Source organism: Peromyscus californicus, unplaced genomic scaffold (assembly GCF_007827085.1).
Source record: "Peromyscus californicus insignis strain IS unplaced genomic scaffold, ASM782708v3 Scaffold_5__1_contigs__length_169319896, whole genome shotgun sequence".
Classification (NCBI taxonomy): Eukaryota; Metazoa; Chordata; class Mammalia; order Rodentia; family Cricetidae; genus Peromyscus; species Peromyscus californicus.
Window position 1 is genome coordinate 94,326,150 of NW_026294573.1, and position 26,284 is coordinate 94,352,433.

General features: G+C 41.3%; 1 protein-coding gene across 3 annotated transcripts in view; it reads right to left on the reverse strand.

The window, feature by feature from the left end:
- The window catches only part of Fsd1l (fibronectin type III and SPRY domain containing 1 like), a 105,745-nt gene extending 80,215 nt beyond the window's left edge, over window positions 1-25,530 (reverse strand). For all 3 annotated transcript variants that reach the window (XM_052715229.1, XM_052715228.1, XM_052715227.1), the window contains exons 1-4: window positions 25,399-25,530; window positions 6,868-6,963; window positions 5,911-6,042; window positions 3,704-3,805 (exon numbers count right to left, since the gene is read on the reverse strand). In XM_052715229.1, the coding sequence (XP_052571189.1) occupies window positions 3,704-3,805; window positions 5,911-6,042; window positions 6,868-6,963; window positions 25,399-25,413 (345 nt within the window). In that variant the 5' untranslated portion in view covers window positions 25,414-25,530. The remainder of the gene's footprint in view (window positions 1-3,703; window positions 3,806-5,910; window positions 6,043-6,867; window positions 6,964-25,398) is intronic.
- Between the last annotated feature and the right edge of the window lie 754 nt (window positions 25,531-26,284).

Sequence of the window (26,284 nt, forward strand, 5' to 3'; positions counted from 1 at the left end):
TGTTTACTTGCACCTGTATGACTCCATTCAGCCAGAGTACGTCTGGGTGAGTGCCCGGCTTTCTCTGGGGTTATATTGTCCTCTCCTCTCTAGCTCATTCTGCCTTCCCTTTATCAATTAACTTTTGTTTTCTGAGACACAGTTCGTACTATAGCCCAGGCTGGGCCCAAACTCACAGCAATCCTCCTGCTTCACCTTCTAAAGTACTGGGATTGCAAGCCTGAGGCAATACACCTAGCCTCTGCTTTTTAAAGTAATAATTACAATCTTTTAATATGTCAGTTTTAGGAACCTGTCACGCTAAGCCAAAGTTACTTAAGTAGAACTGCAATAGAGTAAAGGATTTAGTACAAATAATTATTCATAATTACCAGCTAAGTATAAACAAACAAAAATGAAGCTTTGCTTAACCTTCTTCTTAGTCTACAATGAAAAGATACAGAAACTAATATATTTTGTTAATTTTTCAAGCATTTTGAATACTTTCTTGTTTCTACACTTTAAAAATCTGGAGGCTGTGTATATTGTTCAGTTGATAAAGTACTTGCCTAGCATGCATACGGCCCCAAGTGTGATCTCCAGCACATAAACTGAGCATGGTGGTGTGTGCCTACAATTCCAGCACTCAGGGGGTGGAGCCAGGAGGATCAGGAGTTCAAGATCATCTTCAGTTATATAGTAAACTCAAGGTGAGCTTGGGATACACATAAATCCTGTTTCAAAACAAGCAAGCAAGCAAACAAACAAACAACAAGACTAGGCTGTCTTCCTAAGAATTTACAGAACAGTTCTTTTGCTGTCTGGGATCAATGTCAGGCTGCGTGGCAGTATTCAGAAACATCACAGGAATGGTGGATTTCCTGGCTGGTCTGTGGTTGTCAGTATGAAACCACTGTCAAACCACTAAGATTACATTTATACATGCTTCAATTCCAGGACTGTAAGTAACCTGAGATATTAGTTCCCCCAATAACCTTGCTTCCTGTGGCACGAGGCCCACATCAGACCCCCTTTAATAGCAGTACCTTTGCTAACTACACCAGAGTTGATGCTTTTTCACAGCCAACATGGAAAAGCAAAAAGGGAGTCTCCACTCAGGTGCTGGTGTGGCCATCGGGCAAGCCCAGCCTCTCCCACGTCTTCTTTTTCTCCTGCCAGTTCAAAAATCTTTGAGTTCCTCTGCTTCTCCCTGAGCATAGACTGTGGGCACATGACGTCCTTGTCTCACCTTCTCTCACCATCTTTTTTCTGCTGATGAAAGGCGTGTTTGCTTCCGCCAGTCTCCCCTGCCCAGCAGAGGCAGCACTGCTCACTGCAGAGGCTTTCCAGAACTTTCTTTGCTGCTCCTGTTTCCACATATCTTGGTAGGCTTTTTCATTTGTATTTTCCAGCCTTAAGATCAATATTTTTTTCTTCTTCAAATGTTCATGAACCTGGAGCTTCTTTTTCTTATGTAAACCCAAAGAGTAAGCCGTACCTTCTGTGGTGTAACTAAAAATATTCATTTGTGGCATGTGACATCATAGGCCACAGGGAGCAGACTCCAGGATGTGAAAACGCTCCTAATGTTTGAATCTCAAGGACCTACTGTCTCTGCCAAAGACAGGAAAAGTGTATTTCTTCTTAACATTATTTTATTTTCTTTTTATACAAAGGAAAATTAAAAAAAAAAAAGGTATCTCAAAATGTTCTTTTTCCTTTAAGCAAAAACCCTAACCTTGCCATGTAAGGAGGCAGAGGCAAGTGAATCTCTGTGAGCTTTAGCTTTAGGCCATCCTGGTCTACATATCAAGTCCCAGGCCAGCCATGTCTACATAGGGAAACCTTGTCTTTTCTTTTTCTGAGACCTTTGGAAATGAACTAGTTGCATATCCATTGATTCTATACATTAAATGGATATATGTGTGTATATTTAACTTGTGTTATATATATTTATAAATATATATAACATTATATATATATAATATATAATATTATAAATATATTATCTTTCCTCATAAATGTACTATTTTCAAAACGTATGATCAGGGCTGGAAGAGATGGCTCAGTGGTAAAGAGCATTGCTGCTTTTGTAAAGGACCTGGGCTCGATCCCCAGCACCCACAGGGTGTTTTACAACCCCCTGTAACTCTAGTCCAGAGATCTGATGCCCTCTTCTAGCCTCTGAGGGCACAATACATATACATGGTACGCATACATACATGCAAGCAAAACACTAATACACTACAAACAAAGAAACAAATGCACACATGCTCACTTAAAAGTAAATAGCCTGAAACAGTACCACTCACGCCTTTTTTATAACCAGCACATCTGCACACTAGACTACATTTCTGTAAGACACCAACACTCACAAATAAAAGGTAAAGTTCTATTTCACTGTGTGTTTAGTAGATACTTCACGTATTGTAGTTGTCCTCAAAGCTAAAGCACACTTCTGTTAAAGGTCCTTCTCTGTTCTCAGCATTCCTGACCAGCCTGAAGGACCCTCTCAACCCTCTGTCCGCAGAGCACCAACTGAGCTCCCTCTCTGTCTGCTCTTCTCATTGCTCAGGAGACTGACACACCCTGAGCGGTAGGTATTCCAGGGGTGAGTTATCCTGAGTGACAAAAAATAAAGAAGTCCTATTTTTCTTTTCATCTGTGATCAAATGCAGACGACATTGTTCCCTTTCACAGTACCTTGCAGCTGTTATTTCACTGTGGGTACTCATGTGTAGGAAACCATTTTTCCCTTTTAATCTGACAAGTGGTTGGAAGGAAGTGGATAATTATATACTGACTTGGATATTGTTCTGGCCAGTTCTTTTCATTGGAAGAGTTCAAGGTTTGAATTCAGGGTGAGAAATTTTTTTGACAAAGGATCTAAGCACTGTTCTGCAAGCCAAGTACTAGTGACAGGAGAAACCAGAGTCGGTAGAGTCCTAGCTATTTACCTAACAATCCAGATCTCATCTGAACTTCTTGCATATATTTACTATCAACCAAACTTCTAATATTCAAAAAATAAGGTGAAGTATGTTCTAAAATCCTATCACATTTGTACCATTTTACTTGTTCACTTCAGGTCATAGAATACTGATAAATAGAAGCCCTTCAAATCCAGATCTCATGCTAGGAACAGGAACACAACAACTTAAACAGTCTTGAAGACAAAGAAGTATGAAAAGAATCATTTGTGGGGTTTAGCCAAGGCTATTTTGCTGTTGTTGTTTCCAATTATATTAGCCCAACTTAAAGACTTTAATATGGGATATTTAAAAATAGTGTGATGAAAAGAATTGCTTTTCCCAGCTTACTAACAGCTCACCACTCATCTACTAATTGTCCGTCCAAGTTATCCACACCAATCTGTCAGTAACTAAGCCTCTGAAGTAGGCCTAGAGACAATTATGACCTGGCTCAAGTACTAAAAAACCTTTAAAACAAATTGCTAATAGGGATATGACTGAAAAAAGAAACATGGCTCATTTAAATTGAGCATTAAAGAAAAAGAGAACTAAAATAATCAATTACTGATCCCAAAGATACAGACTCTAAAAAATACATGCTTTGAAATCAGTGAACACCTTGTATTTTATTTAGCAAAAACCCCAAGACCTTTTCAATATCAGAAATGACAAAACACTTCTTTAAATACTCCTACAGTATACTAGGATAAGGTTTTTTATTTGTCTGTTTACTTCCTTTTCGTTTTATTTACCTTTGAGAACTCTTCAGGTTCCTTTATATCTAATGATCTTGTTGCAAATTCTAGTAGTTCTTCCGAGTTTTCTAGGGCGTTGTTACATTGACTAAGCTGACTCTAGAAGGAAGCACAACACCCAGATCATTAAAATGAACTTGCCTACTGCCAATCTCAAATGATGCCAGAATAAATTTAAAGAGATTTTAACAGTAATGATTGAATAAATAGGCATATGTTACAAAGCTACTGAAGAAAGATAATTACCATCAGTTATACATGACAAAATTGCCTCTTTTCCTATAATTTATCCAAAACAGCCTAGCTGAGGCTGACAAGATGGCTTGGTGGATAGAAGCATCTGTAGTCTAAGTCTGATGATAAAAATCTGTCCATGGTGGAAGGTTAAAAACTGACCTGAAAAAGTTGTCATCTGACCCACATTCACATACCACCCCCTCTCAGACATAAATATTTGTAAAAGCTTAATTACATGCAGATAAAAATACTGAGTATATAATTTAAAACAAAGGACAAATAAAGCGAGTATAAATAAGTGGGATTGAAATTAACTTACAGTTTCTTAGAGTAGTCAGACAACTGTCCGTAATAAACTAGAATATCAGAATAATCTACCTGCAGAAATCAACCTTTGTAATAATGAAGACTGAATTTCTCAATAATGTTTAACTATTTAAGTTAGCACAGTCTGAGTCCACTTATGCATGATTCAAGTAAGAAAAACTATTTTAAATTGTAATTTATAGTTACAGAACAATGAAAAGAACCTGGAGTGACAAGGCAAAATACAGACTACGAGAAAATATTTCCAAATCCTATAGGCCATGGGTTAACATCCAGAGCTCCAAGGCTAGGTGTGCAGCTACACAGAGCATGTGCCTAACACATACATAATCCTGGCTGCATTCAAAACCCGGCACAGCCACGCTGAAAACAAAATTAAAAATAAAAGTATAGCAAGAATACATAAAGAAAGCCTGTAAGTTTAAAACAATAAATAAATTACTCAGTAAACAGGAAAAATGAATAAAATTTCTTCAAGAAAAATACATAGACATTAACAAGCACACAAAAACTGTTCATCTCTCTCTCTAATCACTAGGGAAATGGAAATCAAAACTGTAACAAAAATACTGATTCATAGCCAGGCCTAGCAGTGCAAGCCTTTAATACTAGAACTCAAGAGGCAAAGATAGATGGATCTCTATGAGTTTGAGGCCAGCCTGGTCTACAATTGAGTTCCAGGACATCCAGATCTACATAGTTAGACCCTGTTTCATAAAAGCAAGCAAGCAAACAAACCAAATTGATTCATACCCTTTTATGATGTCTACTACCAAAACAAAATATCAGGAGACAGATGCTAATTAGAATGGAGCAGCTAGAATCACTGCACAGCTGGTGGGAATATCAGAGTGCAGGCAATGAGGAACAGAGCATGTGGCACCTCAAAAAACTAAAGGGTGGCTGCCACATCATCAGCACACTGACTTCTGGGTACACAGCCAAAAGAGTGTCCTGTCCACACTCACTGCAGCACTGCTTACAAGTCAAAGGTATAAACAGCTCAGGGTCCATAGACAGACGAACAGTTAAAGATGACATAGTATATAAAGAAATGCTATTCAGCCGCAAGGAAATCTTGGCATATGCTAGAGCATGGACAAACCTTGGGAACATTATGCTGAAGTTGCATGGTCACAAAAGGACAAACGCTGTACAATTCTACTGTCATGAGACATCTAAGTAATCAAAATAATGGAACAAACGGCACAACTGCCAGGAGCTGATGGAGGGGAAGTGAGGAATTGTTACTTCAGAGGTGAAGAATTTCAGCTTTGTAATGAAATGGAAAAGATCCTGAGTTCTGCTAAACAACAGTATAAATCAAAAAGCTGTATCTTAAAACAGCGGACAGTAAATTCTGTTATTTTTAACCACAATTTTAAAAAATATTAAAGGTATTTATGATCCAAGCCAAGTTAAAAATCACTCTGGCAAGACAAAGATATGGTTACACTTTGTTGTGTCTAAAGAAGTCCAGCAATTGAGTTCGAGGCCAGCCTGGGCTACCAAGCGAGTTCCAGGAAAGGCGCAAAGCTACACAGAGAAACCCTGTCTTGAAAAACCAAAAAAAAAAAAAAAAAAAAAAAAGAAGTCCAGCATTAAGTAGAACACCATGTTTCAGAAGCTGCACACCTCACCTGTAACTCCTGTGATTTACGGGCTTGTTCCTGCTTGATGCTGGTGATCATGCTTTCTTTTACGTCATCTAATATAGAGTACAAACTATCAAATTCTTCATCTAACTCTGAAAGTATGTTAGAAGAATTTTCCTATTTAAAAGAACAAAACAAAGATTTTACTAAAGAGCTATACAACACTTAAAAACAAAAAGGCACAAGCAAAGGGAAGAATAAATTCCTATCATAAACTACCTTACTCTACAACAGTGGTTCTCAACCTTCCTAATACCGAGACCTTTGATACAGTTCCTCATGCTGTGGTGACCCACAACCATAACATTATTTTCATTGCTACTTCATAATGTTAATTTTGCTACTGTTATGAATTGTAATACAGGATATCTAATATGTAACCCCTGTGAAAGGGTCATTCAATCCCCATGGGGTCACAACCCACTGGTCTAATAGAAAAATAATAAACTTTAATGTATGACCTCAGGTCATCATAAAAGATTATTTGCTCCACCCTGCGCCATTTCCTAAGCATCCCTCTCCCCTACCTGAGTACTGAGCCACTGCATCCCTCTATGTCCTCCTTTTGTCTACTTCTTCCACCAAGTCCTATTATCAGCACCCCCTCATTATGTATGGTCAAGAAATGGTGTGTTTTCCACAACTTTGAAGAGGCACCACTTGCTCTTAATTGGAATTAGTAAAGGAAACCCTCAGACATAAAGAACAAGACTTCAATACTTGCTTGTAAACACACATAAACAGTTGTCCTTGCCCCTTACCACTTGCTTTCCCTGAGCAGAACGCAGGGATGACACAGGAAGTGATTTTACTCTTCTGTCCTTTGAAGACCCTATTCCCAGCTGCATTACATTATACTCCTAAGTTGATGCAGTGTTAGTTATACTTCACATTTTACTAGCAATCATTCATCTATACAATTTTTGATAGAAATATTCATACCTGAACTCCTTTGAGTGTGTGATTTAGTGTATCAATAAAGATCTGAATCTCATCGTTCTTACTTGCCAGAGTTGAAATGATTCTTTGTAGAGCTTCCTAGAATTTAAAACAAAACATTATCATCTCATAGAAGGCATACTTGAATCTCCTAACAACCATTCCTAAGAACATCTATATAAGAGTGCATCACATAATAAATGGGAACAACATAAAGCTGCTCTTTGTTCAAATTTCCCCGAAGCCTATGATTACACACAGTGGGCTATGTACTTGTCCTGTTTTAAACTAATTCCTAGTACACTATGCAATCACCTCAAGACATTTCAGACTGAAAATTATCAATGCTGTTGTATACCTTTTTTTCCCCCTTTAAGATAATGTCTCACTATGTAGCCCTGGCTGACCTGGAACTCATTATGTAGACCAGGACAGCCTCAAACTCAAAGAAGTATGCCTGCCTCTCCCTCTGATTCTCAAGTGCTAAGATTGAAGGCATGTGCCACCACACCTAGCTCTATTTCATATCCACAGTATTATTTTAGACCACACAAAGCCATAATGCTTAAGCATGAAGAATAAAAAAATCCAACATATTTATTCACAAAAAATAAAAAGACAAATTTTAGAAATATGAAGAGCTACATTGCAAATCTGCAACTAGAAGAGTATTAGTTACTTGACCACTACAAAACCAGAGTAAACTATTCTAGTAGCAAACACCCTAGACTTTGACAATGATTCCAAGTCAAATAAAATGTGTGGCTCTTTAATTTCCTCATACGCTAGTTCAGTTCTATTAATAAAATTTTCTAAGACAAGTAGGCTCTGTATATGTGACCACTGGCCACATGAAGCTCTCTCCAAAACAGCTACTTATCACCTAGAACTAATTCTGTTCACTGTACAGAAATGTGGGACCACAACTGAAACTACATTTATTGTTCATATTTTAGTTTTTTCTTATTGGAATACATTAATTATACAAAATAATGGGCTTCAACGTGTCATTTTCAGACATGTATGTAATGTACTTTGATGATATCTTCCCATTCAGTTAATTTCAATATATAGAGCTATGTGTGAGCTGTACTGCCACAGTGGACAGTACAGCTCTAATTGCTTAATAACTTCACTAATAATAATGAGAAAAAATTCAGTAAAAATCAAATGCAAGTACTTTTCCTGTACAACATTTCCCAGAAGCATGGGATGCTTTCTGTAAGTATCTAAGCTTAACTACTAGTAAAGCTGATAAAATTTCATAGAACCAAGGTTCCCTTCAACATATAGTTGGTCATTGATAAAAGGGTTATATATACAGTTCCCAGGAAATAATATAAGAGGACAATCCATGTAGCATTAATGAAAATTAAGAACAGTTACAACAGATATTATTTAATTCTCACAATCCCTGGTGATAAGGAGGCATTATCATCCTTTGGCTCAACCTCAGGGCTCTCTGCTTTCTTCATTTACTGACACCATTTCTTCCCATCCTCATATTTGTGGTATTTTAAAATCTTCCCATCCTCATATTTGTGGTATTTTAAAACAATATAATTAAGTTGTGCTAGAAAAGGTCTATGGGCACCAAGAGTTAGCTGTTTAACCTGTCCATGCTCTTCCCAGAACTATGTATACAGATGGCAGGATGCAGCCAAGACTCTGAGGTGGGGCAAGCACAGAGGGGCCACAGTGCTTCTAAAGAGATGTAAAAAGGAAATCCAAGACTTCCATGTACAAGCCAGAGTCAGGCTCTCTAGGTACTTAAAGCAACACAATGCAATAGTAAGAACAGTACTACACCATCCTCTGGCTGTTTACAGGAGGTGCCAATTAAAATGACCTGGTTCTTTCTAGTTAATGGACTGCTGCTGCCTAACTCTCATCCTCACAAGGGCAAGTGTTGTAGCTTAGTGTGGCAATGTTCCTTAGATACCCTTGTCTTAAAAGTTGTTCCCTGGAGTGGCATTACTAAAAGGTAGTGGAATCATTAAGTAGAGATATGGTGGTATTTTATTTGTACTGAAATGTGATTTTAATTGTATGTTAATAAATAAAGTTGCCAGGGGGTCAGAGCTATTAGAACCATAGCAAGAGCAAGGCGGTTATGCCGCACGCCTTTAATCCCAGCACTTGGTAGACAGAGCTAGGTAGATCTCTGTGTGTAAGAGGATACAGCCAGCATTGGAGACACACGCCTTTAATCTCAATACCATAGAGGACCTGGAGGGCTGTACATACAGGCAGTGACAAAGCAGTCATGTGTTTGGGTTTACAACCAATAAGAAGGCAGAACAGACAGTCTATATAAAGACGAACAGACAGGAAGTAGCCTTTTTCGGAGAGCTCTCTTGGCTGAAGCAGGAAGGGTAAGGCTCTTAGCTCTGACCTCTTGGCTTTCTTCTCTGAATCGGCTCTGTGTCTCTTATTTAATAAGACGGTTGGTTACATCTACATAGAGACTAGTAAATCACAGGGGTATGTTCTTCCTCTCACTCCTTTGCTCCTCAGCTATGAGGTGAGTTTTGCTCCATCACATGATCCATGACATGATGTGCTATCCTCTCCATAGGTCCAAGGGCAAAAAGGCCCAAGACAGCCAGGAACTGAAACCCACAAAACCATGCGCTCAAATGACCCTCTTGTAGGTTACAGCAGATTAGCACTGCAGCAAGGGGAAGCTGAGTTCATCCACATACAAGGTAAGAGTTCTTATCCATAGAGTTCTTCTGGACAGAGAAGGAAGTGAAGACTTAACTAGCTGCCCAAGTTACACTGCTGGAGAGATACAGTCGGAATCTGTTGCAGTCCAAAGCCCATGCTCACAATCATTTTGGAATACTATCTCTAAACCTGATTAATTTGTGTCATTTGGTACACCTATACGATGAAAAAATATCCTTTAATAGTTGGTGTGTTAGGTTTTCATTGGCAAAGACCATTTCGGGAAATCCCGTAGTAGAGACTCATATTGAACTTAAGCTCTGTTCACCGTCAAGCACATGGAGCCAACTGTAGGGTCATTTAAAAACACTGACACTGCACCACAACAGAGGTAGAGGAGTCTTCAAGAGGCGACCTTAGTCTATGGAAAACAGGTGCCAGGTCCCGAGGGATGCAGCCCAACATCAAAGTTTCAATAATCACCATCCGTGTGTGCTCAGTAAAAACCGAAAAAAAAAAAAAAATGTACACAATAGTACACAAAAGGAGCAAATATCTCAGAGAGGACACTAAAACTCAAACGCTTCCCCACTTTCACTTAACTTTAGGAGCAAATTTTGAAGTTTTGTAGCAAGAACTCTGGGGACAGATGCAGACTGTCTTGGCTATATAAGCTATGAGATCCTTGGGCTTTTTTCAATGAAAGGCTTGCTTTTGTTAAGTTCCTGTTTTTTACTGAGTACAGTCAAACATACCTAAATACTCTAATTTTATGTCTTCGTAATAAATCCTCTAAATCATTAAGAGTCACCCACCCGCTGCAAATGAACAGGCTCTTGTCTACTACTGGAGTTAGAAGTTAGGGTGCAGTCTTTACTGGCTGTAGCATTCTCCTCCTTAGAGCAGCAGGCCAACAGAGATACAGTGTGAGCCAATAGTAGCCACACCAAAAGAGTAAGAGAAACAGGTGACATTCATTTCCATATTCTACTTCACCTCAGCTATCTAAAATGTTATCCTTTCAACTTATAGTAAGCATTCAATCATTATATAACTGGGCGTGGTAACACACACCTGTAGTCTCTGCTACATGGGAAGCAGAGGCAGGAGGATTTCTTGAGTCCAAGAATTCAAGGCCAGCCTGGTAACAGAATAACACAGTAAGACACCAATTTAAAGAAACCTATCGGGTTTAACAATTTTCGACGATCCTGTTTTAGGAGAACATTAATAGGGGCTGGAGAGTTGACCCAACAGTTAAGTGAACCTGCTGCTCTTTCAAGGTAAGATTCTGAGCACACACACAGTGGTTCACAACCATCTCCAGTTGTAACTCCAGTTCCAAGGGATCTGATGCCTTCTTCTGGCCTCAGCAGGCACCAAGCAAGCATGTGGAGCTGTACATATATGCAGGCAAAATACTCAAACAGAACAAAATGAATAAACCTAATTTAAAAAATGTAAATAGCGTCTCTACATCTTGAAAGTCCAATGTGTACTTTCAGCTCCCAGCATACCTCAATTCATTCAGCCTCATGTGTCCAGAAGCTAGGCAATACAACTTTACAGAGATCGCTACCTTACAAGCAGGCCGCAACTTCCTCAGAGGAGAAAGAGTTCAACTATTGATTCAACAAATTTGTAATTTGAAATAATCTAAATGTTTTCTCAACTTTTTTCTTAGATAAGTAGACATTCTTATGTTGCTTATATTATGCCAGATTCTTGAATTCTAAGTACCTTATATAAATATAAGTAGAAATGGTCAAACCAAGTTCCTTTACTAGAGTTTCAGAGTTTCACTAATTTCTAAGTTTTTATTTGTATAATTATTACACTAGAAGATGGAAAACGTTATAAAGTTATCAACTCTCAAAGGAAATGGTATGGATGCAGCATTTCTCTCGGATCCTAGAAGAATCTTAGAAGCCACCACAACCAAGGGGAAAAAATAAAGGGACTCTGCCAGTAAAACGTACACTGCTCACCAATATTTTTCATTAGAGAGGGGTTTTAGGAGATCAGAGTAAAAATGGAAACTGACAAAAAATAAAACTGTACCCAGGGACAGCTGTCATGTGAGTTATCAAACTCAAAGCCCCACCAGGACAATGTCTATTTTGTATGATAGTGTTCAATACTTCCAAAAACAGAATCTTTAGATTACAATTAATCTTATTTTTACATTTCCATTTAATTCATTAGAAATTCTCGCTATTATCAAAATAAGAACCAATGACCCTTTTCAAACTGTATTGGTCCAGGAAGGGCTATAGCAGAAAGAAGTTCTACCATTGCAGTGCTAGATGGCAAGCAGTACCTAAAAATACTATACTTTTTACCAGGAAACAGTTGGGGAGAATGGTCATTAAAGGCTGGCACCGTCTTTCTGGAAAACAGCCTCATCCTTTGATCAGGTGGAACCTCTCAGGCTCACATTTCAATATAACCTGGACACCAGGACAGTGGGAAGAAGAGGAGCAGCTTTAGCTACTGGTGATGCTGCAATGACCTAAGGCCAAACTAGGTGGCAAGAGCTATCAGCCTTGGCTATGAAACACACTGATGTGTGAGACCAGACAAGTCAGCTCTATTGGGCATTGGAGCTCTTGGATGTAACATCACATTTATTTTCAAGACTACTGTGACAGGTTTGGTTGTTTTTTTTTTTTAAGATTTATTTTTATGTATTTGAGTGTTTTGCCTGATCATAGAGGCCACATGTCTATGGAGGCCAGGAAAGACTGTTGGGATCCCTTGGAACTGGAGTTGCAGTTGTAAGCTACCATGTGGGTGCTAGAAACCAAATTGTAGCCCTCTGCAAGAGCACTAAGTGTTCTTAACCACCAAGACATTTCTCCAGCCCTGTGATGGTTAATTCTAATTGTCAAATTGACACAATCTAGAATCATCTGGAAAGGGATATGAATGAAGGTCTTAGATTATACTGGCCTGTGGGCATGTCTAAGGAGGATTATATTGGTCATCTTAATTGAGGTGGGGAGACTTACCCAGTTTGGGTGGTACCATTCCCTGGGCAGGGTTAGGAGGAGAGAAAACAAGCTGAGCATTAGGATATATGATGCACTAATTCACTGTTCTCTGCCTATGATTATATCATGTGACAGCTGCTTCCAGTTCCTACCACCTTTACTCCCCATATGACGGACTATAAAGTCTGGGATTGTGGGTTAAATAAACCCTGTCTTCAGTTGCTTTTGTCAAGGTATTTTTTATCATAGCAACAGGAAAGGAATCTAATATAGTTATTGAGAACATTATAAACTGCAGCAAATACCTATTCAGTAACAGAAACCCAAAGAAACCAATGTAACATTGGCAGCTAATGCAGATATAGTGATGCTTCTATATATATTTTTAATTAAATTTTTTTTTTATTTTACATACCAACCCTAGTCTCCTCTTCCTCCCCTCTTCTCCCCAACCTCCCCCATCACAACCCCCATCCACTCCTCAGAGGGGGTAATGCTGTGGGATGTTTTGTATGCTGTAAATATGTATTGCTCTGATTGGGTGATAAATAAAATGCTGATTGGCCAGTAGCCAGGCAGGAAGTATAGGCAGAACAAGCAGACAGGGAGAATTCTGGGAAGAGGAAGGCTGAGTCAGGAGACACCACCCTGACATCCAGAGAGCAACAAGTAATGGCACACAGGTAAAGCTACAGAACACATGCCAACATATAGATTAACAGAAATGGGCTGAGTTTAAGTGTAAGAGCTAGTCGGTGGTAGGCCTGAGCTAATGGCCAAGCACTTTTAATTAATATAAGCCTCTGTGTGCTTACTTGGGTCTGAGTGGCTGCGGACCAGGCAGGACACAGGAAAACATTCAGCTACAGGGTAAGGCCTCCCTTGGGTAGTCAACAAAGTCTGGCATACCAAACTGAGGCAGGGCCTAGCCCCTCCCCCTGCATCAAGGCTGAGCAAGGTATCCCACCATAGGGAATGGGCTCCAAAAAGCCAGTTCATGCACCTGGGATAAGTCCTGGTCCACTGTCAGGCGCCCCATAAACAGATCAAGCCACACAACTGTTACCCACATCCAGAGGGCCTAGTTTGGTCTCATGCAGGTTCCCCAGGTGTCAGTCCAGAGTCCATGAGCTCCCACTAGCTCAGGTCAGCTGTCTCTGTGGTTTTCCCCATCATGATCTTGACACCCCCCTTGCTCCCACAGTCCCTTCTCCATCTCTTCAACTGAGCTTCAGGAGCTTGGCCAAGTGCTTGGCTGTGGGTCTCTGCATCTGCTTCCATCAGTCACCAGAGAAGCTAGGTAAAAAGGAGGACCCTAAGAGGGACATGCAAGAATCACCCCAGGGGGGGAAAGGGTTAAGATCTCCTGGGTAAACTGGGAGGGGGGAGTAGAGGGGAGGAGATGGGGGTGGGAATATGAGGTATCTAAAGGGCCGAGTTTGGGGAGGAACAGAGAGGGAGAGAAATGAAAGATATCTTGACAGAGTGAGCCAGTATTGGGTTAGGAAGAAACCTGGTACTAGGGAAATCCCCAGGAACTCACAAGAATGTCCACTCCTAGCAATTGAGGGTGCCTGAGCTAGCCTTCCCCTATACTCAGATTGGTGACTACCCTAATTGTTATTATAAAACCTACATCCAGTGGCTGCTTCTATATTTAATATCCTGAAATTTTCCCAAGGACAGACTGCTAAGAAAAAGGGCCCAGAGTTTCTGAATCCACCTGCCCTTTAATCTGTCATTATGGAGAAACTGGGGGACTGCAAAGGACTCTGGCCAACAGTTTATACTTAGTGTAATAAATGAGTCCAAGTTCCACAGGAAGTATTGAGAACTAAATTATAAAGGGCACCAGGGCTTCACCCATTCTGTTCCAAGAATGAGACTCGCTAAAACCAGGGTGGAAACAACTGAACCACAGAAGAATCTGGAGCTCAGGAGACAGAAAATCAAAATATTTATGATAAACTACAACCATCTCCAAAATGTACTTTAAAAATCCGTAAACAATAATAATGTGAGCTGACTTTGGAAATTTAACCTTAGTGTGTGTATCAGACAACAGTTTTCTCTAGGTGACAGGGCCAGGAAGAGGTGTATACAGAGACAGTATGTGACTACTCTGGAACACATGCAGGGGGAGAGCAGACTGAATAGGTGCCAAGTCAGAGCGTTTCCATTTGTCTGTTTGCTTTTTAAGTAGTTTCTAAACACAATAGGCAACATGCCAGGGCAAATATGTTCTGTATTCAACTACCCCAGATGATCTCTCCAGAACTTCCAAGCTCATCAGTAGTTTTCATAACGAAAACACGAACTGACAAAGCTGAGGCAGAAGTTCAAAGACTGAAGCTTCCACGAGTATGACAGGCACTGTGCAGAGCAGAAGAACCTGAACTTTCAGGCACAAGCCTTCCTCTGAGCCCCAGACCATTTCAAGACATTTCCTACGTGAAATCTCACTTGGATGCCTCAGAAGTCAGCAGATCATCATCTTCCCTCACTGACCTGCAGCCACTCTAGTGTTCTAGCTCTATAAAGGTCACTGCCAGCCACAAATTCAAAAATTTCACATATCATTATTTCCTCCCCTGATTTATAACCTACACATAGCCACAAAGTTCTACCACTTTTAATCCTAAATAGCTTTAGCTAGTTACTAACAATTCCAGTACAAGTCACTATCATGTCTCAACCTGTACCAAAGCCCACACTCTAACAAAACTTTCAACCAACCTTGGATATATTCTTTCTTCACAATAATCAGTTTTTAACTTTCTATTAAAATAATAAGATACCATCACCCTTTTTGGAGACATCTCACTGACTCTTGTATAAAGAAAAAAATCTGAACACAACATATAAAGCCCTCATAATCTTTCTATGGCCCATCTCACCTGCTTCAATTTATAACTTTCTTCCTCTCCTCCCAGATGTATAGACTGTTTTGAGTTTCTCTATTAAGACTCTCTTCCCACCTGGGAACTCTCACATTCATAACTACAATTCTAAGACATACAATGTACTGTTTAAACAAAGGTTATATGATAAGCATTGTGGTGTCTGTGACAGTATCAAGGCTTCATGGTGAAGGAAGGCACTCATGTTGAACTGTTCATCTACACCATGGGAGCCTATCTGCATGAAAGGGTGCCTACAAGGACCTTGGATTCATGTCAGATCTCAAGCCTCCTGTTACCTTCCAAACATTTATGGCTAACATGATAAACATCGATAGACAAAGGCCATATAAATCATTTGCAGCTTACTTATTTAGATGGCTATATTTTTTTAAGACTTCAGGCAGTAATAAGTAAAAGTTCTAAATGATACAGGTCTGAAGACAGGCTCTGAAAAATACCCATCATGTAGCCATGGCAAAGCACAGAGTATGCCTCCAGAGATGAGCAGTCTTAGCTGCTGTGCTTGGTCACGTAGCACAGTCACTAGTACTTCAAAAGACCGTGCCATCAGAATCAAGACTATCAATTACTTGACTGTGAATTTATAATAGCACAACTGCTAAGCCAACAAGAAAAAGGGGGTTATATACCCTGGACAAACACAACTGCCACCATCCCCAGACTGGATCAATGGGATGTACAAAGCCTAATGCACTTTCTTCAAGGGAGCACAACTTATACTGTGGAGTAAAAACACAATCAACAGACTGGGCAAATGCACAGCAACACTTTCATACCGTCAGGAGCCAAGGCCAGCTAAAACTTTTTACATCTTAATCTTTTCAAGATTCTTATAAATGGGTCTGGAGAGATGGCTCAGTGGTTAAGAGCCCTAGCTGCTCTTTCAGAAGATTTGGGTTCAATTCCCAGCACCCATATGACTGTTCACAACTATCTGTAACCAGCATGCACACAGAGCACAGACACACATGAAAACAAAACACCCAGACACAGTTTAAATGAGAAACAATCTTGTAAGGTAAGATATTAATATTATCCTCACTTTCCAAAGAAGAAGCCAAGGCATTAAGAAGTTCAAGTAGCTTTTCCAGACTCAGACTTCAGAAGAGAGCAGTCAATATCAACTATTACACTGCACTATCTGATATGGAAAATCAGCACATCTAAGAGCATCAAAACCAACTAAGATTGTGCTTCAAAATTGAAGAAAACACCCTGGAACTGATCAAAGCAGATTACGTTATGTACTACCTACAGAGGGTCTGTTCCTTCTGTTTCACAGGACTGGTGAGAGGCGGTGCTTTGAGCCTAAAAGCAGCATGTCATCATGGCAGAAGTGTTGGACAGAGGAAACCAGGAGGCCAAAGAGAGAGCTGAGCAAGCTGGGGTAAGCCCCACTGACCTGGCAACCTCCCACCAAGCCTCTCCTTCAGTGTCACAGGCTGGGGAGCAACCTTTACCACAGGGCTGCCCAGATTCAATCATTGCACCCTGCAAGTCATTTTGTAAGTTGGAAGCTAAGTTACTTTGCTCACCACTTTGAAATGGCATTGTTCTAACTTATGCGATCCAGCAACATCTGATAACTCCAATGTGAGTCTTAATTTAGCTGCATCCAATAGCAACAACAACAACAACAAAATTCTGCCAACTTGGGCTACTTATCTAAAACCTGCCCAGTGCAACAAGCCCCTGATATTATGATGCATAACCTTCCCCTGTTTAGAACAAATGACCTCAAACCATCAGAACCCAACTTTACCTTATACCATCAACCATTATCCATGTGTCATGATTAAGAAATACTGACACATGGGCTTTCCCATCAGCAGCTCCTCAGACCAAGAGACTTCTGAGATAAATTCTACATTCATATTTATAACAGTTAAGATATACAAAACTAGAATCACTGTGAATACCACAAATGCACCTGCAATTTAAGAGGCCAATCTACTACTATATTCAAACAGGTTATTATTTAGTTAGCACTTTCAATGTCAGGAATATTTTTTAAATCATTATAAGAGTTTTCAACAATTTATGGTTGCAGAAAGATTTCAGAAGTTAACCTGATTTAGGTCACACAGCTCTCAACCAACAGTCACAATTCAAACCCAGGCATTGTCTCAGGAGCTTCAGCTTTTACTACCATAGGACGCTGCCACTATTGGGGGCTGGAGAAATAATGACAAGGCTCTAGTAACCAGAGCAAAAGAATCAATGAATCTAGCTGCTGCCAGAACGGTGCCTCTTGTATCATGTCATACCTTGGTCCTCGTTTGAATTAGTTAGAGAATTGAAAATTAGAAAGTCGCATCCAAGCCGGGTGATGGCGGCACACGCCTTTAATCCCAGCACTCAGGAGGCAGAGGCAGGCGGATCTCTGTGAGTTCGAGGCCAGCCTGGTCTCCAAAGCGAGTTCCAGGAAAGGCACAAAGCTACACAGAGAAACCCTGTCTCGAAAAAACCAAAAAAAAAAAAAAAAACGAAAGTCACATCCAGCAGATAAGCTAGGACAGTAAGTCTTACCAGTTGAGCATAGCTATTATAAACATTAACAAGAGTATTGGGTCCAGGCTTGATGAAAGAATGTAAAAAAGGAGAACCAACATGGTTCTGACAATCACAAAATAACTAAACTCAGTGAGCAGCTGTGAGTAGTACTAAATGTAAATATAGCCTTGAATGAACCAAATAATAGTAAAAGAACCAGAATGGAACATGCCTTTCTACCCTGAACTGAGTAAGCTGGAAGTCAGAAGAGGAGATAGGAGTCTCCCATCTACAAGGCAGGGGATGTAAGCGTGTGAGAGACTGAATAGGTTTTGTTCCACTCAGTGGTGTTAGAAGTGAGACGGATGAAATGGGAAACACTCCCTAGAGCACCGGGGGAGAGGCTAAGAAAGCATAGGCACTGTTAAATGCTGTTGAGAATATTAGTTTTGTGATGAGCTTTCTTTAAGCCTTTATTGTAAACACCCCATAAGGTTTTTTTTTTCTTTCTTTCTTTCTTTTTCTTCCCTCCTTCCTTCTTCCCTCCTTCCTTCTTCCCTCCTTCCTTCTTCCCTCCTTCCCTTCCTTCCTTCCTTCCTTCCTTCCCTCCTTCCCTCCTTCTTCCCTCCTTCTTCCCTCCTCCTTCCCTCCCTCCCTCCCTCCCTCTTTTTCTTTCTTTCTTTCTTTCTTCCTTCCTTCCTTCCTTCCTCCCTCCCTCCCTCCCTCCCTCCCTCCCTCCCTCCCTCCTTCCTTCCTTCCTTCCTTCCTTCTTTCTTTCTTTCTTTCTTTCTTTCTTTCTTTCTTTCTGTCAATGGGTTAAACTACCAGGAGCAGCTGTTCAGGTCTTTGAATAGCAGAACACAGCCTTCCCTTATGCTAGGCATTCCTTCTCTGGCAATCAGTCAGGCTGCCCTTATGGTAGCTTGGCTGTTTTGGATACTTGACAATGACTCTAAGAATGCTCAGGCTGCAAGGATCAATACAACTGAAGCCAGGACTCCTGCTCCAGGAGGCCTTACTCAAGTTACAGCCACTTCAGACAACCTGTCCTGGCCTTGGAAAGTTTCCTGCCAGGTTAACAAGCAGCTCTTCTCACTCAAGATGGAGGACAAGCACCACCTTAGTAACTCAGGATAAGGCAGGGACTGATGGAACCAGAAGCCGGTGCAATGACTGGCATAAACACTTTCCTTCATTTGTACAGTACACCCCTCCCCTTAGCTATATAACCAAGCTGCTCAGCTCACTCTTTGCATCCTCCTGTGCTACCCCGAGTGTTGTAATTATACATTCTTCACATCTACTGATGACTCTTAAGTAGAATGGCCTGAGATGGTAGCATGAAAAATAACAAGCAGTGGCCCTAGCAGTGGAGGTAGAAAGGCTGCCACTACAGCAGCAACACCAAGAAGACAGTGACGACTCCAGACAGCTACAGGAACAGACGTGGCAGAGGTAAAGGCAGTAGATGATAAAGGATGACAGAAGTACAGAGAAAGTGGAAAGACAAGGTGGTGGCCAAGACTGTAAGCACTGTCCACTTAAGCTTGCCTAGGAGTCTCTGAGCCTTGAGGGCTTATGGCCTTGACATGTGTAGTTCAAGAACTAAAACACTAGCCACTAAGGGTTCTAACATCCAAAGCACTGGACCTGTAAAAAACGGCTGGTACTGATTGCTATTTACTGCTGTGGCTGCTCAAAACTGAGGCTTTTACTGCTTGGGCCACTGGCCATCAGAGCCCTGAGGCAGTAAGCCTCTTACCTAGCACAGACAGCTAGATGGCTCAGGCTTCTAAGGCCTGGGGCTATAAACCTCTAGTTTTTTGAGGTTTGGAGCTATAAGCCCCAGTCCACTGGCTCAGCCCACAAGCCTTGAGCATTCAAGGTCCCAGGCCTATGACGACAGTAGACTCAGTACTCAAACACTCCAAATGTCCATCTGAGTAGAGCAACAAGACCCTTACTGGCATAAAAATGCACTTATTCTAACAAGCAAACCAGAGGTCAGGGAGGCCCAAGGACATCACAGATGGAGGCACTCAAGCACTGTGGAGAGTAACATCAACGGACCCAGCCCTTCTGAAGGGCAAATGGGCAATATAGCTTAAGAATTTTAAGTAACTGGTCATTCCATTTCTCCAAATTTGTGACAAGTAGTTTATTAAGAATATAGGCAGAGACTTGGCTACAAGAATGTTCCTTTCGCCGGGCGGTGGTGGCGCACGCCTTTAATCCCAGCACTTGGGAGGCAGAGCCAGGCGGATCTTTGTGAGTTCGAGGCCAGCCTGGTCTACAGAGCGAGATCCAGGAAAGGCACAAAGCTACACAGAGAAACCCTGTCTCGAAAAACCAAAAAAAAAAAAAAAAAAAAAAAAAAGAATGTTCCTTTCAGTATTACCTATAACCTTAAAACACTGGAACCAACATAAATATCCAACAAAGGGATAGTAATCAAGTATAATCAAGAATCACATTCATACGAAAGCATTATGCTGACTTGTTATTAAGTGTTATAGAATGGTAAGAAACTGGAAAATGTTCATGATATATTATATAAAAGCAATTTATATAGCAGTGTGCATAGTATGATACCTAATGTTTTAAGGTTTTATTTGCATTAAAAGGTAACCAGCAAATCAAATGTTGAATGTATTATTTGTATTTGTAACCTAACAGAGGTTAATAGGCTGGCTATGCTAACAATTTTTAAAAAATAATTATTATACTTAAAAAATAAAGAATTACATATACAAATTAATTCACTATCAGTCAACAGATATGAGTAATTATATCTGAATGTTGAGGCTGGGGAAAACAGCTGAGGTGAAAATATTGCAAAGGCTACTGACAAATCCACCTGCTCCAAGTATGGCCCATTGCAGTCAGTGTGGAATATCCATCACTATGGCAAACATCCACTATGTGCTTGCTGCATGAATAATCCTGTTTACATTCAGCCAAGCATTGCAAAGAAGCATTGTGTTGAAACTTAGAAAGAAAAAAAAAAAAAGCCTGCTTCATTATCAGATATTTAGAAACTGCCAAGTTCAATTAAAAAACAAGGATACCGGGGGCTGGAGAGATGGCTCAGAGGTTAAGAGCACTGGCTGCTCTTCCAGAGGTCCTGAGTTCAATTCCCAGCAACCACATGGTGCCTCACAACCATCTTGTAATGAGACCTGGCGCCCTCTTCTGGCCTGCAGGCTGAACACTCACTGTATACATGACAAATAAATAAATTTAAAAAACAAAACAAAAAAAAAAAAAAAAAAACAAGGATACCTATGAGATCATGAACATTCATATGGTGTTCATTCACATTGCACTTCACTGTCTACAGCTCTATTTTAGAGAGGTAAGATTCCTACTCTACCCTCCAAAGAGAAAAAGAAATAAAGAGAGAAAAGATGTTGGTGCAGTACAGTGATCTTATCTGGGGCAGCAAGACAGACCAGATGCCAGACCTTCTGAACCAGCTATCAATCCTTCACTATACTTGACAAGTCTCTAAAACAAACAAACAAAACTGCTACTGTACAGGGTTTGTCCCTGGTAATACTTTGTCTTAAAGATTTATTTTCTTTTTAATTATGTGTATGTGGGGGGGGGGGAGTGTACATGCATGCAGGTGACCAGAGTCCAGAAAAGGGAGCTGGATAACATGGAGTAGAAATTACAAGTGGTTGTGAGTTACCGGATATGAGTGTTGGGACTCGAACTGTGGTCCTCTGCGATTGCAGAAAGAACCATCTCTCCAGCCCCTGTTAGGGACTAACATTTTAAATTTCAATTACCTTAATTGTTTCAGTATTTAGAAGCCAAGAATTCAGTCTTGAAGGGAGGTAATGAAAAAGTGTGGACTATGAAAAAACCACCTGGTTTGAATCCAGACTGCCAGCCACTTGCTAGCTGTGTGACTCTGCAAACTATAGAAAAACTTTGCTGTGGGAGTTCAAAGGAGTCTGACACACTGCCAGATGCAGAACAATACCCAATTTTCATTCTTTTTCACTTTCCTTGAGAAACTATTTTTCTTTTTTAAATTGAGAACAAGTAACGATGAACATGGGTCAATTGGATAGTTGTGTAGCTATGGAGTAGGTCTTTCAACTGTATAGCACGTATCAGGATATAAAAAGAAACAGATAAGGAAGCCAAATACAGATCTCCCCAGTCTAGGTTTACCCTGCAGTATAAAGGAGACTTCTGAGTTCCTGCCTAGGTAGGAAGAGCATGCAAAAACAATTGGAAATTGTTTCTTGCTCTTGCTGACATCCTTCCTCGGTCCCTACCCTCATACTCTTGTTGCTTTAAGAAGCAACTTTCCTAGAAACAGGAACCTCTATGAATATCAGTGATCTGTACCAAAATTAAACTTGCACTAACACATTAAAAAAAAGTACCCAAAATACAACTGTCCTTATTTGTTTCAGTGTTTTCTCTGAATGTGCACATTTTGTCAGGTAAAGAAACCTTCGAGATTTTTATCTCAGAACCACTTAAGGACATATTCAAAAGGTCTGAGGATCAAACAAAGCCACCTATCCTTAACACATCCTGCTCACAAAAGTGTCCCAGAAACTCAATATAAACAAAATCCCTCTGTTCATTTCTAGGAGATAATACTGCTTCTGTATCCTACAGTGTGCCTTACATACCCATAGCAACTGAGTCTTCTTCCTCTACTCAAATAGAGCATCTGTTGCTAACAAAACACTGACGTCCAAGTAGTTTCCACAGACAAAAAAAAAAAAAGCAGCTGGTGAGGCTGACCCATGGGCTGACCAGGCATCAGCAAGCTTCTGGGAGACGTCCAGTTACGTCTTTACCGTAAGACTGCCTGAATCACAACTCTCCATCCTCTTGCTATTACTATTTAACAACTGTTTCTTGGCACCACCTGCTGACATAATTTCTTAAAGGACACACAAGTAGAAAACACACCTGAAAGTTCGAAGAAGTCTAGAACAAATTTGATAAGGAAAACGTTATTTTGAGGTTGAGTTTATGAGATTAACAAAAGCTAACAGATAATACTGTTAGGTGATTTTCTTGTTATGGACACAATGCTTATAACTCTTAAAGAAAGTCAGTGGTTATTTCTATTTTATAGGTGAAGAAATGGAGACTAACGGCAAATTATCCAAGCTATTATAGCTCATAAACAGCACGACCAGAGAACTGGCTCTTCTTAATAACTCACTACTTGAATCTGAAGGCCTTCCTTGCCAATTACAGCATGAACTACTTACTTCTTCTGGTATTATACTGAGGTATAGTCTCTGCTACCATTTTAACTTGAACATTCTTTAACAGGAAATAGTATCTAAATCTCATGCTATGAGTAAACTACTGTCTTATGTAATAGACAGGAATATCCATCTTAGTTCATTACTATTTGAGGCAAGTAACTTATTCTACAGCAATTCATAAAAGGAAGGTCAGGCGACAGCAGGAGTTACAAGCACTAACACTGGATATCCAGTGTAAGCTAGAAAACAAATTCTCTTCATTACAAAGATTACTTGATATCGCCAATGAAATCAACATACTTTTAATACTGAAAAGTTGATTTTCAGAGTTATTCCAGTAAGATACATCAGCACTAATTAAAAAAAAACCAGTTAATTCTTTATTACCTCTGGGGAAGCTACATAGGGTACCCTGTGGGTGCATAAATACACTGTCTGAAATGAGAACAACCTGGTTCCAACCTTAGCTTACTGGCACACCCTTGCAGAAGTCACAACCTCCAACTCTTGATTCCTCAGTGTCCCGATAGATGATCTACATTAAAACACTTTTAGTATTTTACCATGCTTGGACTATTTTAGTATAAAATATTCACAAACTTTAAAATACTGTTTTCTTAATGGAATATTTTATCCCATTTTTATAATACTATACAATTTTCTCACTTCTAGAGAACAGATAATGAAAGAGACTGATTGGTGGCTTGCGCTGTACACACAGCTAACAAATATACTGTACCCTGCAACTCACCTTTCTGGATTCCCAAGTCACTTGCTCTTCCGTTTGACCTTTGCTAATGTCCATTCAAATACCACATGCCTTTCCTCTAATAAGCTGTGCGATGTCTTACAAGCTTAGACAGAGAAGGTTTTACATTTATACATATTCAAAATACAAAAAACTTTTAATATATTCTAGTAATATCTTTAAAAGATATCACAGTCAGCCGGGCGGTGGTGGCTCACGCCTTTAATCCCAGCACTCGGGAGGCAGAGGCAGGTGGATCTCTGTGAGTTCGAGGCCAGCCTGGACTGCCAAGTGAGTTCCAGGAAAGGCGCAAAGCTACACAGAGAAACCCTGTCTCCAAAAACCAAAAAAAAAAAAAAAAAAAAAAAGATATCACAGTAATAGTTCTGGAGATAATAACTGGACATACATCCAAATGAGTTTCAAGGCAAGCACACACAATGGAATCATGCACATATCTATTAAATGCTACAATAGTAAATGTTTGATGTATCACATTATTCATGCCCCACACCCCATCACTCCTCTAGAAGGTGAATCCAGTTCAAAATTGCACAGTTGTTCTATAAGCCTTTTCTGCACTTTCTATTCAATAATAATAAAAAAAAAGAATGGCCTCTTAGACGTACCCTTGTTTTCCCTGCTGCATTATTAATACCATTTCTTTTTTCTTTCCTATACCGGAGTATACTGCAATCACACTATAATATAACAAAGAGAGTAGGGTGGCTTATTTTTTCTACACAGGAATTACAGCTGATTGTTAAAAATTCAATTGCAATTGTACTCAATACACTGGCTATATTCTTCAAATATTTTACTTAATCAAAAAGACTACTATAGATCTTTCCTTAACTTGTTCTCAAAGTGTTAAACATTCCACAAGACCACTGGGTAACTGTGACCAGCTACACCAACTGGCGGACGAGGGTGGGGCAGCTGACAACTGTCTTTTTCCTCTAGCAGGGCAAACACTGAGATCTGCTTATAAATAAGCCACGAGCAAGGCAGTGGGCAGCGGTACAAAGGAGATTCGGTCCCCGGACCTACAGAGCAGGGACCACCACGCTGAAGACTCGGTGGATGAAAAAGGACACCAGCTCCGGTGCCAGCGGGGAGGTTCCCACGCGAGACTGAGCCACGGTCCTCACGCCTGCCGAGGAGGGACCCACCTCGGAGCACGCTGCGGGCTGCGGGAAGAAAAGGGCCTAGCGCCCGCAGAGGGCGGCGGGGACCCCGGTGCCGCCCGTGGTTTCCTCCCCGCAGTCCCCGCCCGGAGCCAAGCGCTGGGCAGAGGTCGGCCGGGGTCACGGGCGCGGCCCCCGCAGCCCGCGGGTTCTCAGGGGCGGTGTGGTAGGGTCCGGTGGGTCCCAGGCCCGGCCTCGCCCTCCGCCGCCGCCGAGCCCCGCGCGCCCCGCCCACCCACCCTGCCGGCCGCCGTGCCCCCTGCTTACTTTCTGCGAGTCCATGGCGAGGGACCAAGCCCTCCGGGCCGAACCTGCCACCGGAACCGAGTGAGGAGCCCGAAGAGCCCACGATACCCACTACCTCGGCCGCCGCCTGCCCGGTCCCGTCCCGCAGAGGTCCCGCCCGTCCGCGCCCAACCCGCGCGCGCGCCGCTGCGGAGCCGCGGTTGCCAGGGTGAAAGGGCGGCCCGCGGGAGGGCGGGGTGCGAGCGCGCCACGCATGCGCATGCGTGCGCGGGGCACCCGCACCAACCGAGGATGGAAGGCTGCCTGTCCGCCTGCGCCTTCCTTCTACAGCTACCTCTTTCCTGGCATCCCTTTTCCTGTGCCATCGCTGCGGTCCTTGCAATGAGCCTTTGGGCACCCAGCAGCCAGGCCTGTGCGGAGGGTCCGGGAGCTAGCACTGCCCAGGATGCATCCCGCACCTACAGCATCTCCCCACTTAGCCTTGGAGGGGCAGTCGGGGTTGGTCAGGCCCAGCTATCCAGCGGGAGGAAATACGCTGGGATGGAGAGGCAGCGGAAATGTAGGGAAAGGTCTTGAAGGGGCGTGGTGGAAACCTGAAAGGGCCCCAGGACAAGGGGTAGGAGGAAACGTGGTTGTGGGACTATATGGGCTTTGTGGCTTAGCTACCCTTGCCCGGCTCGCACCTTGCTACTTTGTGAGCAAGTCTTTCTCTGTGATCCTCTGTCAAGGACTGTGCAGATTAAATACTGTGTCTGAACTGCCCAGGACACAGTGCCTGAGTAAATCACAGTGGGGCAGCTAATTAGAATCTGCTTAGGACGGCCGGATCGGGCAATGAAGATTCTGGAAAGCTTGGGATGAAGACAGGAGGCTTATAAAGGTTCTCCAGAGAGACAGGCTTCATCTC